Consider the following 17,570-nt stretch of genomic DNA (forward strand, 5'->3'; position numbering starts at 1 on the left):
GAAAGAAAAATGTTGGGTTCAGTGTCCCTTTTAGGTAAACACTGCCCATATGTGCATTTGGCATCGCATTTTTTTGTCGCACTCAGGTTAACAGAGACTCTGCAAAATTATAGGGATTAACTGTTTGCTTCCTGGAAGTGGACAGCAGAAGATGGTTTGGCAGATGATCTAATGCCTCTTTGTCTAAAACGGCCCTGAAAGGACCCCCTAACTAAATATAAAGGGACAGTATACTGTAAAATTGTTTTTTTTCCCTTAATGTGTTTCCAAATCCTTTTTTACCAACTACAGAGTATAAAATATATGAGAGTTTGCTTTTTATACTTTTTTTTGTGTATATGAATTAGCTGATTTTGTGTTTTGAAGCCACATCCTAATAAAATTGGTTGAGCTTGTAGGTATAATCAAAGCTCATTACTTTATCACATTGTGTACATATTCATGCTTCTTTATTTTATAACTGTCTATAAACCAAAGACCAATACTTGGAGAGAACAGCTCCCTTTTGGTTGTATTGCCTTCCTTGTGACTGCTGGATACTTTTCTGAAAGGAGAAAATCAGAAGTAAAAAAAAAAAGTGTGACTGGCTCCTCAGAATTCATTCTGGCTCCTAAATTTAAAATACATTTGTCTTTCCTGAATGCGGCAGTTTGCATTTGGGTCTCTTTAAAATGGCAGCCACTGCTCTGTGAATAATCGGTGCCATCATGCTGTAATTCTATAATGTATGATCTATATGTTATTCACAGGATGGTGGAGGATGCAGCACAGTATCACTGCCAGAAACACTGCTGTTTGTGTCCACATTGGATGGAAGTCTGCATGCTGTCAGCAAGAGAACCGGCTCCATTAAATGGACATTGAAAGAAGGTAATGTACATATGCCCAGAAGTAAAATGTATGTAAGGTACTTAGCGTGTTAATAACTTTGACACTGTTAACAGCAGACACTTCTCTGTTCTGTATAGGACCTATTATGTTTTAAAGGGGCATTCTAGTATAATAATAAAATAATCAAATTAGTTAGAACAGCGAGCCCCTGATTCCAAACTTTTTCGGTTATTCTCTATATATCTATATACAAATACCACTGTCTGGCTCCTAAATATTCTTACTGGCTCCTGATTTTTAAACAGCTCTGTCAAGCACTGAGTTAGAACATTTATGTGTGCGTGTGTGTGTATATATGTGTATGTATGTATATGTGTGTATATATATATATATATATATATATATATATATATATATATATATATATATATATATATATATATGTGCGTGTGTATATATATATATATATATATATATATATATATGTGCGTGTGTGTCAACATTTTAAATTAGGGGGAGATAAAAGGTGAGTTTAAAATCCTCCACTACGCACAAAATATAGAAAAAATAACTCATTGTGTAGTTCGTTAACAAATCTAGACAGGCCCAGAGGCTTGTTTACCCACAGAAAACCTCTGAATTACATTGTTTCCAATGCAGCAAAGGATTCTGGGTAAGATATGCAAATTAAGTACACAATGACACACCTTTTTACTTCAGTCTGCTTTTCAGCAGGTTCCCTTTACGCCGAAGTATCGCTGTTCACACAGCTTATAAACTTAGCTAGGGTTAGTGCAGTGATTCATAACCATCCCAGGACAGCTGTTTCGTGTTTTTTGCCACTCATCAGCTGGGAGTAGGTTAGAATCACTGCTGGGTGAAGTTGATTCCGGGCAGAAAACAACAACATTTTAAATTAGGGGGAGATAAAAGGTGAGTTTAAAATCCTCCACTACGCACAAAATATAGAAAAAATAACTCATCACTGCACTAACCCTAGCTAAGTTTATAAGCTGTGTGAACAGCGATACTTCGGCGTAAAGGGAACCTGCTGAAAAGCAGACTGAAGTAAAAAGGTGTGTCATTGTGTACTTAATTTGCATATCTTACCCAGAATCCTTTGCTGCATTGGAAACAATGTAATTCAGAGGTTTTCTGTGGGTAAACAAGCCTCTGGGCCTGTCTAGATTTGTTAATGAACTACACAATGAGTTATTTTTTCTATATTTTGTGCGTAGTGGAGGATTTTAAACTCACCTTTTATCTCCCCCTAATTTAAAATGTTGTTGTTTTCTGCCCGGAATCAACTTCACCCAGCAGTGATTCTAACCTACTCCCAGCTGATGAGTGGCAAAAACCACGAAACAGCTGTCCTGGGATGGTTATGAATCACTGCACTAACCCTAGCTAAGTTTATAAGCTGTGTGAACAGCGATACTTCGGTGTAAAGGGAACCTGCTGAAAAGCAGACTGAAGTAAAAAGGTGTGTCATTGTGTACTTAATTTGCATATCTTACCCAGAATCCTTTGCTGCATTGGAAACTATGTAATTCAGAGGTTTTCTGTGGGTAAACAAGCCTCTGGGCCTGTCTAGATTTGTTAATGAACTACACAATGAGTTATATATATATATATATATATATATATATATATATATATATATATATATATATATATATATATAATATATATGTCACCATGGCCTAATTTTTTTAAGGTCGCAGTGGCTCCCTGCTGCCTGGGTTTGCTGAGCCCTGCTTTTAAATATATCTCTCTGAATGACTACCACAGTTAGATGATGCACTGCACATCCACTTCAGCAGTTCAGAACTCCAGTTACCAGGTTTATTACAACAAAATGTTATGGCTCTTTGCGTTTCGCTGAGTATGTGCAGATAAGATTTTTTTTTTATAACCCTCAAAACCCCATAGGGGAAAGAAAGTACATTACGTAAAAATATCAACCTAACCATTCTGTTCCTTCAAGAGTTGAGAAATTTCCTTTATATTTCATAAATAACAAACTTTACCAAATTGCTTATCACACCTAATCTACTTATCAAGTTTTCACAGCAACAGTATCTGCTGCAATGTAGATTAGAAGCCACATTTTCACATTGACAGTATCATCTAGATCAGTGTTTTTCAACCAGTGTGCCGTGGGAGATCCTCAGGTTTGCCGCGGCAGACTGACAACAGTGTGACATATTTTTTAAACTTTGCTTGTTTTTTACTCCCAGTGCAGGGGTAGTCTGTAGGAGGCATGGCATAACAGCACAATACATACAGTATGTGTGGGTGTGTGTTTGTATGTGTATATATATGCTGTATTAGGCTACAATGTGTGATTTTTTTTTTAAATTTTGGGATGGTGGTGTGCCACAGGATTTTTTAATGTAAAAACGTGTGCCACGGCAAAAAAAAGGTTAAAAATCACTGATCTAGATGATACTCCAGAGTTTGGTTCCTAAGTCTGTGAAGCTCATCATCCACCATTAAAGGGACAATTTAGAGAGGATTTTTTAGATTTTTTTAATGAAATAAGCTAAAACTTAAACACCTCTTAGATGCAACTGTGAAGTGGCTGTAGTAAAACAAAACATAGTAACTAAAGGTTAAAGGGACAGTCTAGTCAAAATTAAATTTTCATGATTTGTATAGGGCATGGAATTTTAAACAACTTTCCAATTCACTTTTATATTCAAATTTGCTTGGTTCTTTAGTTCTGAGGTTTAGCTTTGTTGGAAGCTAAACCTCAGTGGGCTCATATGCTAATTTCTAAGCACTTGAAGGCTTTCTCTTATCTCCATGCATTTGACAATTTTTCACAGCTAGAGGGTGTAAGTTCATGTGCGCCATATAGATAACATTGTGCTCATGCCCGTGGAGTAACTTATGAGAGGGCACTGATTGGCTAAAATGCAAGTCTGTCAAAAAACTAAGGGGACAGTCTGCAGAGGCTTAGATACAAGGGTATCACAGAGGTAAAATGTATATTAATATAACCGTGTAGGTTATGCAAAACTGGGGAATGGGTAATAAAGGGATTAGCTATCTTTATAAACAATATAATTCTGGAGTAGACTGTCCCTTTAAGTGGTCTATAGTTATGTCTTTTTTAGGGGACAGAGTAATTTTTATTTATATATATATATATATGTGTGTGTGTGTGTGTGCAAAATACATGCACACAATTGAAACTGCATTGCAGAAGATAAGCATTTAGAACTGATGTTTGATTTGTAACATTTGCAGACATTTGTCTTGAAAGACTTGAGTATGTTCATTTTATTTTCTCTTTGTGTGGTCAACTGGAGAAAGAGATAAAAAATTAGCATCTGCACTGAACTAAACATTTTAATGTGTAGCATATTGTAGGGTCATTAGTATGCAATATTATCCTTCATAGAGTAATTGGGTTCTTAATAAAATATTCTGTTAAAGGTAAAAGACCATTAAATACAGTGAAATTGCATAATCAACAAATGCATAAAAAGACAATGAAATAACACTTAGTCTGAATTTCAAATAAATAAGTAGTAGATTTTTCCCCCCACACATTTCAGTTATTTTTTTCTTGCTTCCTGTTTCATGTGACAGCTGTTAGCCAATCACATAATCCATATATACTGCTGTGTTATATGCAGGTGTGGAAAAATGCTTTAAAAAAACCCTGAAATGATAATATTTTTTTTTTACCAAAATCTAAAGCGAGTGAACAGAAGAAAAATCTAAATCAATATTTGGTGTGACCACCCTTTGTTTTCAAAATGGCATCAGTTCTTCTAGGTACACTTGCGCAATATCAGGGATTTTTTAGGCATATAGTCAGGTGCATGATTAAACAATTACACCAAACAGGTGTTAATGATCATCCATTTAATATGTAGGAGGAATACAATTGGAAGAGGAACAGATAAACTCTGCTTACAAAGTGAGGTTACTGAGGACCTCAAAAAAAAAAAAAAAGTCATACACCATGGCAAGACTGAGCCCAGCAAAAGACACAAGGTAGTTCTACTGCATCAGCAAGGTCTCCCCCAGGGAGAAATTTCAAGTCGGACTGGGGTTTCCAGGTGTACTGTCCAAGCTCCGAAGAAGCACAAAGAAACAGGAAACTTAGTGCAGCAGATGAGACACATCGTGCTTACTTAATTTCTCAATGGGAACATCAGCGTCATCAGCTTAGAATTGGCAGAATCTAGTGGACCCTGGTACATTCATCTATTGTCCAGTGAAACTCTGGTCTAAAATGGTGTTCATGGATATCTTGCGGCCAAAAAAACGACACCTCCAACGTGGAAACAACACCATGCGAGTCAAATTTTGAAATATTTGGCATACACACTGCATTCTGCTATAGCCAAAGGGCTGCAAAGCAATACAAGGGAATGAGTGTCTACAGGCAGCCGTGAACCATAATGAATGTTCCTTGCAAGTTTGGGGCAGCATTAATGGAAATTGAGTTGGTGATTTGGTCAGAATTAATGGTCTCCTCAATGCTAAAAAGTACAGGCAGATACTTATTCATGATTCAATACCATTAGGGAGGCATCTGATTGGCCCCAAATTTATTCTGCAGCATTATAACAACCCCAAACATACAGCCAAAGTCATTAAGAAGTATCTTTAATGAAAAGAAGAAAACAGAGTCCTGGAAGTGATGGTATGGCCTTCACAGGGATTTAATCTCAACAGCTAGTCTGTCTGGGATTTACATGAAGAGACTGAAGCAACAGAGGCTGCCTTAATCCACAGAAGAACTGTGGTTAGTTCTCCCAGATGTTTGGAACAACCTACCTGCCGAGATCCTTATAAACTGTGTGCAAACGTACCTAGATGAACTGATGCTGTTTTGAGGGCAAAGGGTGATCACACCAAATATTGATTTGATTTTGTTTTTTATTCTGTTTACTCACTTTGCGTTTTATTAATTGATAAAAAATAGACTATTAACATTTCTGTTTGTGAAAAGCATTCTTACTTTACACACCTGCCTAAAACTTTTGCACAGTACTGTATGTATAGACTGTGACTGTTTAAAGGGACATGAAACCCAACCATTTTCTTTCATGATTTAGGTAGAACATACCATTTCAAACAACTTTCCAGTTTACTTCTTTTATCAAATTTGCTTCATTTTCTTGGTATCGTTTGTTGAAGGAGCAGCAATGCACTACTGGTTTCTAACTGAACACATGGGTGAGCCAATGACAATCTGTATGTATGTATATATATATATATATATATAACACGGAAGGGAACTGCACTCCAAGACCGGACCAGGTACACATCCAGTGACACAGCAACATCCCAGCTCTGGGTGCTAAATAGCACTCCAAAAAAAAATGTGATGTCACCAGAGCCACAGGCAGTTAACCCCAGTCCGGAATGGGTGCAAGAAACATAGGGAGATTACAAACAAAAAGTAATACAACACATAGAGACACCCAGCACTCACCAGCTAGCTCACAGCTAAGATAAAATCACAACTGGAAAGGTTAGTTACCGCATCTGGCCAAATGGGAAAAGCTCAGGCACCATGTCAAGGTCCTTTCCACTGCCTGAGTCCCTAACATCCACCTGTGCACCCCTTCTTTGTTCTCAGTTTTGTTTGGCTTTTTTGGCAGTGGAAAGGACCTTGACGTGGTGCCTGAGCTTTTCCCATTTGGCCAGATGCGGTAACTAACCTTTCCAGTTGTGATTTTATCTTAGCTGTGAGCTAGCTGGGGAGTGCTGGGTGTCTCTATGTGTTGTATTACTTTTTGTTTGTAATCCCCCTTGTTTCTTGCACCCATTCCGGACTGGGGTTAACTGCCTGTGGCTCTGGTGACATCACAGCTTTTTTTGGAGTGCTATTTAGCACCCAGGGCTGGGATGTTGCTGAGTCACTGGATGTGTACCTGGTCCGGTCTTGGAGTGCAGTTCCCTTCCGTGTTTTGTATTTCTCTGGGTGATTACAACCACCTGTGCACCCCTTCTTTGTTCTCAGTTTGTTTGGCTTTGTAAGCTTGCATGGTGTGGCTGTGTTAGGGACTCAGGCAGTGGAAAGGACCTTGACGTGGTGTCTGAGCTTTTCCCATTTGGCCAGATGCGGTAACTAACCTTTCCAGTTGTGATTTTATCTTAGCTGTGAGCTAGCTGGTGAGTGCTGGGTGTCTCTATGTGTTTTATATATATATATATATATATATATATATATGTAGCCCTCAGTTTACGTCGGGGTTAGGTTCCAGAAGGAATGGTTGTAAATTAAAACCCAGTTTATAATGTAAGTCAAAGGGAAGTGAGGGAGTTAGGTTCCAGGCCCCTCTCAAAATTGTCATAAGTAACATCTAATACATTATTTTTAAAGCTTTGTAATGAAGACTTTAAATGCTAAACAGCGTTATAAACCTAATTAAATAATCACACAACAGACTGTATCATCAAACGAAGTTTAATGAACAAAAACGTTTTTAACTTGCATTTTTCTGCAAACAGTTATCTGCATTGTTAGCATGTTAGATAATATTGGGTCTACACCTATTCTATGCATTTCAATCTGGAGTGATTAATAGGCAGTTAGACACCCTCACCTCAAGCAGCTGGGCAGGAAGATAAAAGGGAAGTGGCTGCTAGATCTTGTTGCTCGATAGCTAAGATCTGTTCTGTGTACACAGATACATTTCAGTCTGCTAAGCTTGCATAACTTTGCTGCAACACAAGCGGACAGCTCCACCTACTGGCTATTTTAATTAGTGCACTGCTTTTCAATGCTTTTCAAGGTTGTTATTCTGAAACGGCGCAAATTGAACCGGCGTAAAGCGAGGGCCACCCGTGTGTGTGTGTGTGTATATATATATATATATATATATATATATATATGCAGCCACCAATCAGCAGCTAGAACCTAGGTTCTTTGTTGCTCATGAGCTTTCCTAGATAAACCTTTAGCAGAGGATAACAAGAGAAGGAAGCAAAGTTACAAATAGAAGTAAATGGAAAGTTGTTTAAATTTGTATGGTCTGTAATCATGAATGTCTAATTATGACTTTACTGTCCCTTTAAGGATATAACCTCAACAAATGTTCTGTAACCCAGCGACCTGCCAGCCTGTGCAGTGGCTTTCACAGGTATTGCATCATGCATGTGCAGAAATACAGAACTGTAAGGTAAACAGGTCCTGTCGGTTCTTTGAAATAGACATGGCAAATATGTGTATCCAAATGACATAATTAGATAAGCCATGGACATTTTTTTAAAGTTTCTTATCCAGTTAAACTTTTATGTTGCAAACATAATAAATCTGAAATTTTGCAACTGCTTATCTTTTTTTACTAGTAACTTTAAAGGGACGTGCCATGTATCAATTCAATTCAAATCCTTAGTAAAACTGCAGCTTTTAAAGCTTTTGAGATGTTTTATTCATGCATATTTAAAATGAAATGTATCCTATTTTTACAGCCTCCAGTCTTGCTTCTGCAGCATAAAAACATAATTTATGCTTACCTGATAAATTTATTTCTCTTGTGGTGTATCCAGTCCACGGATCATCCATTACTTGTGGGATATTCTCATTCCCAACAGGAAGTTGCAAGAGGACACCCACAGCAGAGCTGTCTATATAGCTCCTCCCCTCACTACCATATCCAGTCATTCGACCGAAAACAAGCAGAGAAAGGAGAAACCATAGGGTGCAGTGGTGACTGTAGTTTAAAATTAAAAAATACCTGCCTTAAAATGACAGGGCGGGCCGTGGACTGGATACACCACAAGAGAAATAAATTTATCAGGTAAGCATAAATTATGTTTTCTCTTGTAAGGTGTATCCAGTCCAAGGATCATCCATTACTTGTGGGATACCAAAGCTAAAGTACACGGATGAAGGGAGGGACAAGGCAGGTACTTAAACGGAAGGTACCACTGCCTGTAAAACCTTTCTCCCAAAAATAGCCTCCGAAGAAGCAAAAGTATCAAATTTGTAGAATTTTGAAAAAGTATGAAGCGAAGACCAAGTCGCCGCCTTGCAAATCTGTTCAACAGAAGTCTCATTTTTAAAGGCCCATGTGGAAGCCACAGCTCTAGTAGAATGAGCTGTAATCCTTTCTGGAGGCTGCTGGCCAGCAGTCTCATAGGCTAAGCGGATTATGCTTCTTAGCCAAAAGAAAGAGAGGTTGCCGAAGCCTTTTGACCTCTCCTCTGTCCAAAGTACACAACAAACAAAGCAGATGTTTGTTGAAAATCTTTAGTAGCTTGTAAGTAAAACTTTAAAGCACGAACCACGTCCAGATTGTGTAATAGACGCTCCTTCTTTGAAGAAGGATTAGGACACAAAGACGGAACAACAATCTCTTGATTGATATTCTTATTAGATACCACCTTAGGTAAAAACCCAGGTTTGGTACGCAGAAATACCTTATCTGCATGGAAGATCAGATAAGGAGAATCACATTGTAAGGTAGATAACTCGGAAACTCTACGAGCCGAGGAAATAGCTACCAAAAAAAGAACTTTCCAAAATAAAAGTTTGATATCTATGGAATGAAGAGGTTCAAACGGAACCCCCTGAAGAACTTTAAGAACCAAATTTAAGCTCCAAGGTGGAGCAACAGGTTTAAACACAGGCTTGATTCTAACTAAAGCCTGACAAAATGCCTGAACGTCTGGGGCATCCGCCAGACGCTTGTGCAAAAGAATAGATAGTGCAGAAATCTGTCCCTTTAAGGAACTAGCTGACAATCCTTTCTCCAATCCTTCTTGGAGAAAAGATAATATCCTGGGAATCCTGACCTTACTCCACGAGTAGCCCTTAGATTCACACCAATAAAGATATTTACGCCATATTTTATGATAGATTTTCCTGGTGACAGGCTTCCGTGCCTGAATCAAGGTATCAATGACTGACTCAGAGAAACCACGCTTTGATAAAATCAAGCGTTCAATCTCCAGGCAGTCAGCCTCAGAGAAATTAGATTTGGATGGTTGAAAGGACCTTGAAGTAGAAGGTCCTGTCTCAGTGGCAGAGTCCATGGTGGAAAGGATGACATGTCCACCAGATCTGCATACCAAGTCCTGCGTGGCCACGCAGGCGCTATCAAGATCACCGATGCTCTCTCCTGCTTGACTTTGGCAATCAAACGAGGGAGCAGAGGAAACGGTGGAAACACATAAGCCAGGTTGAAGGACCAAGGTGCTGCTAGAGCATCTATCAGCGTTGTCTTGGGGTCCCTGGACCTGGATCCGTAACAAGGAAGCTTGGCGTTCTGGCGAGACGCCATGAGATCCAGTTCTGGTTCGCCCCAACGAAGAACCAATTGTGCAAACACCCCCGGACGAAAAGTCTGACGACTTAGAAAATCCGCCTCCCAGTTCTCTACACCTGGGATATGGATAGCTGATAGGTGGCAAGAGTGAATCTCTGCCCAGCGAATTATCTTTGAGACTTCTAACATCGCTAGGGAACTCCTTGTTACCCCTTGATGGTTGATGTAAGCCACAGTCGTGATGTTGTCCGACTGAAATCTGATAAACCTCATCGTCGCTAGATGAGGCCAAGCCTGAAGAGCATTGAATATCGCACTTAGTTCCAGAATGTTTATTGGAAGGAGTGACTCCTCCTGAGTCCACGATCCCTGAGCCTTCAGGGAGTTCCAGACTGCACCCCAACCTAGAAGGCTGGCATCTGTCGTTACAATTGTCCAATCTGGCCTGCGAAAAGTCATACCTTTGGACAGATGGACCCGAGATAACCACCAGAGAAGAGAATCCCTGGTCTCTTGGTCCAGATTCAGTAAAGGGGACAAATCTGTGTAATCCCCATTCCACTGACTGAGCATGCATAGTTGCAGCGGTCTGAGATGTAGGCGTGCAAACGGCACTATGTCCATTGCCACTACCATTAAGCCTATTACTTCCATGCACAGAGCCACCGAAGGGCGAGGAATGGAATAAAGAACACGGCAGGAATTTAGAAGTTTTGATAACCTGGACTCAGTCAGGTAAATTTTCATTTCTACAGAATCTATCAGAGTCCCTAGGAAGGAAACTCTTGTGAGGGGGGATAGAGAACTCTTTTTCTCGTTCACCTTCCACCCATGCGACCTCAGAAATGCCAACACTATGTCCGTATGAGACTTGGCAATTTGGAAGTTTGACGCCTGAATCAGGATGTCGTCTAAATAAGGGGCCACTGCTATGCCCCGTGGCCTTAGGACCGCCATGTATTGACCCTCCTGGATCATAGGTAGGATGGTACGAATAGTCTCCATCTTGAATGATGGAACTCTGAGGAATTTGTTTAAGATCTTTAGATCCAAAATTGGTCTGAAGGTTCCCTCTTTTTTGGGAACCACAAACAGATTTGAGTAAAATCCCTGTCCCTGTTCCTCCTTTGGGACTGGATAGATCACTCCCATAACTAGGAGGTCTTGTACACAGTGTAAGAATGCCTCTCTCTTTATCTGGTTTGCAGATAATTGTGAAAGGTGAAATCTCCCTTTTGGGGGGGAAGCCTTGAAGTCTAGAAGATATCCCTGGGATATAATTTCCAACGCCCAGGGATCCTGGACATCTCTTGCCCACGCCTGGGCGAAGAGCAAAAGTCTGCCCCCTACTAGATCCGTTACAGGATAGGGGGCCGTTCCTTCATGCTGTCTTAGAGGCAGCAGCAGGTTTTTTGGCCTGCTTACCCTTGTTCCAGGTCTGGTTAGGTCTCCAGACCGTCTTGGACTGAGCAAAAGTTCCCTCTTGTTTTGCATTAGAGGAAGTTGATGCCGCACTTGCCTTGAAGTTTCGAAAGGCAAGAAAATTAGACTGTTTGGCCCTTGGTTTGGACCTATCCTGAGGAAGGGCATGACCCTTTCCTCCAGTGATATCAGCAATAATCTCCTTCAAACCAGGCCCGAATAGGGTCTGCCCCTTGAAGGGAATGTTAAGTAGCTTAGATTTTGAAGTCACGTCAGCTGACCATGATCTAAGCCATAGCGCTCTGCGCGCCTGTATAGCAAAACCAGAATTCTTAGCCGTTAGTTTAGTCAAATGAACAATGGCATCAGAATAAAAGAATTGGCTAGCTTAAGTGCTCTAAGTTTGCCAAGTATGTCATCCAATGGAGTCCCTACCTGTAAAGCCTCTTCCAGAGACTCAAACCAGTACGCCGCAGCAGCAGTGACAGGGGCAATGCATGCAAGGGGCTGTAGGATAAAACCTTGTTGAATAAATATTTTCTTAAGGTAACCTCTAATTTTTTATCCATTGGATCTAAAAAAAAAAGCACAACTGTCCTCGACAGGGATAGTAGTACGCTTTACTAGAGTAGAAACTGCTCCCTCCACCTTAGGGACTGTCTGCCATAAGTCCCGTGTGGTGGCGTCTATTGGAAACATTTTTCTAAAAACAGGAGGGGGAGAGAACGGCACACCTGGTCTATCCCATTCCTTAGTAATAATTTCTGTAAACCTTTTAGGTATTGGAAAAACATCAGTACACACCGGCACTGCATAGTATTTATCCAGTCTACACAATTTCTCTGGCACTGCAATTGTATCACAGTCATTCAGAGCAGGTAAAACCTCCCTGAGTAACACGCGGAGGTGTTCAAGCTTAAATTTAAATGTAGAAATATCAGAATCAGGTTGCATCATCTTCCCTGAGTCAGAAATATCACCCACAGAAAGAAGCTCTCCTTCTTCAGCTTCTGCATATTGTGAGGCAGTATCAGACATAGTTCTTAAAGCGTCAGTATGCTCTGTATTTCGTCTAACTCCAGAGCTATCTCGCTTTCCTCTAAATACAGGTAGTCTGGCTAATACCGCTGACAGTGTATTATCCATGACTGCCGCCATGTCTTGTAAAGTAAACGCTATGGGCGCCCTGGATGTACTTTGCGCCATTTGAGCGTGAGTCCCTTGAGCGGGAGTCAAAGGATCTGACACGTGGGGAGAGTTAGTCGGCATAACTTCCCCCTCGACAGATTCCTCTGGTGATAAATTTTTTAAAGACAGAATATGATCTTTATTGCTTAAAGTGAAATCAGTACATTTGGTACACATTCTAAGAGGGGGCTCCACCATGGCTTTTAAACATAATGAACAAGGAGTTTCCTCTATGTCAGACATGTTTATACAGACTAGCAATGAGACTAGCAAGCTTGGAAAACACTTTAAATCAAGTTAACAAGCAAATATAAAAAACGGTACTGTGCCTTTAAGAGAAACAAATGTTGTCAGAATTTGAAAAACAGTGAAAAAAGGCAGTAAATCAAACGAAATTTTTACGGTGTGTATAATAATCTAACAGAGCATTGCACCCACTTTCAAATGGATGATTAACCCCTTAGTTCAAAAACCGGATCAAAAAAACGATATAGACGTTTTTTAACAGTCACACCAAACTGCCACAGCCTTGCTGTGGGCTTACCTTCCCCAACAAACGATTTTGGAAGCCTAAGAGCCCTTTAGAGATGTCCTATAGCATTCAGGGGACTCCTGGATGTCTCAGTCTGTAATAGTTAATGCACAAAAAAGCACTAAACTAGGCCCCTCCCACTCATAGTAACACAGTGGAAAGCCTCAGGGAACTAGGCAAATTTAAGCCAGCCATGTGGAAAAAAACTAGGCCCCAATAAAGTTTTATCACCAAAGTATATATAAAAACGTTTAAACATGCCAGCAAACGTTTTATATTGTAAATATAAAAGAGTTTTACCTCAGAAAGTAAGCATGATACCAGTCACTATTAAATCACTGTATTCAGGCTTACCTTACATAAATTTGGTATCAGCAGCATTTTCTAGCCTTCATTTCATCTTCTAGAAAACTATTAGCTGCACATACCTCATAGCAGGATAACCTGCACGCCATTCCCCCGCTGAAGTTATCTCTCTCTTCAGACATGTGTGAGAACAGCAATGGATCTTAGTTACAACCTGCTAAGATCATAGAAATCCCAGGCAGATTCTTCTTTTTTCCTGCCTGGAACAAAATAGCACAACTCCGGTACTATTTAAAAATAATAAACTCTTGATTGAAGCAAAATAACAGCTACATTTCACCACTTATCTCTTACTACCTCCATGCTTGTTGAGAGTTGCAAGAGAATGACTGGATATGGTAGTGAGGGGAGGAGCTATATAGACAGCTCTGCTGTGGGTGTCCTCTTGCAACTTCCTGTTGGGAATGAGAATATCCCACAAGTAATGGATAATCCGTGGACTGGATACACCTTACAAGAGAAAAAAGTATTTCCTTTATTTTTTTGTTAAATCATATGTATGGTTTACAATCTGCTTATGTGATTGTTGAACAGATTTTCACAAAAGGTATACAGGTGGATTTATTGCATGGTCTTCTTTAAGATTAATTAGGGTTTTGTCCAATGATATTAGAAATAAGTTCTCTAAAACTATACAGAATATGTCTTTCCTATACTTTTAAATCACTTTAAGGGAACATTGAGATCAAAGTCAAACTTCCATGATTCATAGTTTACAATTTATATATATATATATATATATATATATATATATAAAAAATCTAGTTTAGTTTATTTCTTCTGTTATCAAATGTACCTATTTCTCTTGAAAATTAGAACCCTTGTATGAGAGAATACTTAGGTAGGCTCAAGAGCGTTCATGTGTTTTAAGCACTATATAGCAGTGATGTTATACACAGCTCTATAATTAGACTAGATGGGACCACAAGCCCCAGGCAGTTTTTGACAGGTGTAGCACATAGGGGAACATCAGTCCAACTAATAGTTGTTGTTTTGTTTTGTTTTTTATTTAAAAAGCAGTTACTCTCATATATACAGTCCATCGGTTATCCACATACTCTTGTGAAACTTCAATCTGCTGAGCTTAAAGGGACACTACCCAGTTTTTTTCTTTTGTGATTCAGATAGAGCATGAAATTATAAGCAACTTTCTAATTTACTCCTATTATCAAATGTTCTTTATTTTCTTGGTATCTTTATTTGAAATGCAAGAATGTAAGTTTAGATGCCGGCCCATTTTTGGTGAACAACCTAGGTTGTCCTTTCTGATTGGTGGATAAATTCATCCACCAATCAAAAACTGCTGTCCAGATTTCTGAACCAAGAAAAAAGCTTAGATGCCTTATTTTTCATATAAAGATAGCAAGAGAACGAAGAAAAATTGATAATAGGAGTAAATTAGAAAGTTGCTTAAAATTGCATGCTCTATCTGAATCACAAAATAATTTTTTTGGGTTCAGTGTCCCTTTAAATTTTTCAGACCGTTGACTGTGCTTGGGTTTATATCAGGGCTTGACAAATATGTTCAATATCTAGGTGCCAGCCCAGAAATCTAGTGCCCCCCCTGGGATTTAACCCTTTAGGATACATTATAAGACAGAAGAGTAATGGAAATTACTAGTGCTCAAACACTGATTATCCTGTAAAAAGACCGGAATCCACAGAAAGAGCTCTGAGTTTAAACGATTGTTAATCCGCAGGGGAGCCATTAACCCTCAGAAATAGGAGTGATTTAACCCTTTTGGGCTAGTATTACAAAGAAAGATTATGTATGCAGTTAATATTTAACCCACATGCCACAAGTCCATGTTAGACATAATTACTTTAATATCTCCTGGCATTATGTTCATCAGTGATCATTGTAATGCTGGCCCAGTCTGAGAGAGCTGTGAGAGAGGACAAAAGCCTGACCGTCAGAGCTGTAGTGCACTATGTGTCTGGGGCCTGTCACAACTTCACCTACAGTAGGCTGGCTACAGTCAAACTGCTCACGATTCTGACAGCTGGGTTTCTCTCCTTCTGTTTCGGCATTGAGAAGGGAAAGGAGCAGTGAGCCACACAATACCAAGAGTAGCATGGGAAACCGTTTGCATCATGAAGGCGGCCCCCTGTGGCCTGAGAGAAGCCCAACCAACTAAGCTTTAGTGAACTCCATGCCTGGTACCTACTACACATCTGCTATCACAAACTGGTTCATTATCCAACTGCTCAAGATGCTGCCAAGAGCCACATCCTGCACCAGAAGTGGGTAAAACCAAGGTCCTTTAGAAAACTGAGCTTTTAAACCTACATCTAAGTTACACCTCACTGTGTGTACAACCATTTCCAATTTCTGCTTGGGTAGAAGGTATGGGAATGGGGGCAGCATCCAGGCCCACAATATTTTTACATCAGGGCTTGTTTTTAAAGTGTCCCTGGTACCCAAGGTTATGGAGCCCTGATTTAAAGGGACATTCTAGTCCACTTAAGTTATTCTTATAATTGAATATGGAAATGACATGAAAGAACATGCTGCTGATGCAAACCCTGGATTTACTCTCATAGCGCCTACTCCTTGGTTACAGGAGCCCTATTGCAGCAGATTTTGCTTTTTCTAAACCTCATCTGGTATCTACATGTACAGTTGGGGGACCTGAGGTTAAATGTGTCCTGCTGTTCTACCTCTTCTTTATGGTGTGTGGGAAACAGCTGCAGGTCACTTTTACCATACAACCCTACTCCCTAAACATTGGGGACTGTGTGCACTGCTGCTTCATGTAACTGACCACACTGGACTTCCAGGATGCTTTGTATAGAGCAGGAGAGGTGCAGAGAAGAGCACCGACTCTAAGGAGGGCAGTGTCAACTAGAACTGATAATGATGCTAAGGGCAATGTTTGTATACTTGGGTTTCTGGCAACCTCTGGCTCACAATCCTCCCCCCACACACAACTTTTTGTTTTGTCCCATCTACAGCAAGCAGAGCATGCTCCAGCACCTTTGTTCTGTTGCCATTGCTCAGTTACTGGCCAAACTCAGCAGATATTTGCTGTGGATGGGGTGGTGGATTTGATTTGCTGTAACATACACCTGAATAAAAGTAAAAAAAAATATTTGGGAGCCCATGTTGCATATTGCACGTTATTTTTCTTTCTGCAAGCCAACTATAAAAGTATAATTTAATGTTTCCAATTGGCCGCTGAATTGTGCAAAGTAAGTGTTTAGTTACCTGTCTCTCGTAATCTCTTCACACTCCCCGACTAGCCTCAATTCCCAGACTACAGCACAGCGACTATTGGTAGGTAGTACATCAGACTGCCTCTTTGTATCTCCTGATTGGCCAGTAGCAAAAGGTATGCTCATTATCGAGGGTTTAGCATTCTGTGACTTGTAGTTCCCCACTGTGCGGTATAGAATTGATCTAGTTGCACTGTGCTACATTTTAGGTGCGGCTGGCAGCTGCAGCTAATAGTGGTAATTGGGGGGCACCTATGAGTGTCTTGTGGGCTCCACACTACGGTACCAGGGCCTAATTTTAAAGGTTTTTCGAGCCCTGGATTAAATTGTAGTGAACATAGGGTTGGGGGAGGTGACATTTCATTGTAGGATGCAGACTACACAATGTCTTCAGCCTGTAGTGCTCACATGTACCTTTCTGAACCTACATCAGTATGCTCTTATTGAAAGGAACTACGTTTCAATAATAGGAGACCAAGAGAAAGAAGTATATTTATTTAATAACGGATGTAAATAGCAACTTTTATTTTTTATGTTGCATGTTCTTTTTGGAATCATGAAAGCTAAGTTTTGCCTTTTAAGTCCCTTTATATATACCGCAGAGGCCTCTTGTTGCTCACGGGATGTATATTTTGATATAGTTCCAACAGGTGTTTAAACACATGACCTTTTTAAATCTGACTTTTATTGAATTATCTTCTTGCTCTTTCCGCAGATCCTGTACTTCAAGTTCCAACACACGTAGAAGAGTGAGTTCTTTCATACATTTA

The 17,570-nt window shown here is 39.9% G+C and overlaps 1 protein-coding gene across 1 annotated transcript in view; it reads left to right on the forward strand.

Annotated features, from left to right (window-relative positions):
* ERN1 (endoplasmic reticulum to nucleus signaling 1) overlaps window positions 1–17,570 on the forward strand; it is a 201,286-nt gene that overhangs the window by 69,495 nt on the left and 114,221 nt on the right. Inside the window, exons 2-3 of the mRNA XM_053708131.1 lie at window positions 750–870; window positions 17,516–17,549. Of these exons, the coding sequence (XP_053564106.1) occupies window positions 750–870; window positions 17,516–17,549 (155 nt within the window). The remainder of the gene's footprint in view (window positions 1–749; window positions 871–17,515; window positions 17,550–17,570) is intronic.

The sequence above is a fragment of the Bombina bombina genome, chromosome 1, assembly GCF_027579735.1.
Source record: "Bombina bombina isolate aBomBom1 chromosome 1, aBomBom1.pri, whole genome shotgun sequence".
Lineage (NCBI taxonomy): Eukaryota > Metazoa > Chordata > Amphibia > Anura > Bombinatoridae > Bombina > Bombina bombina.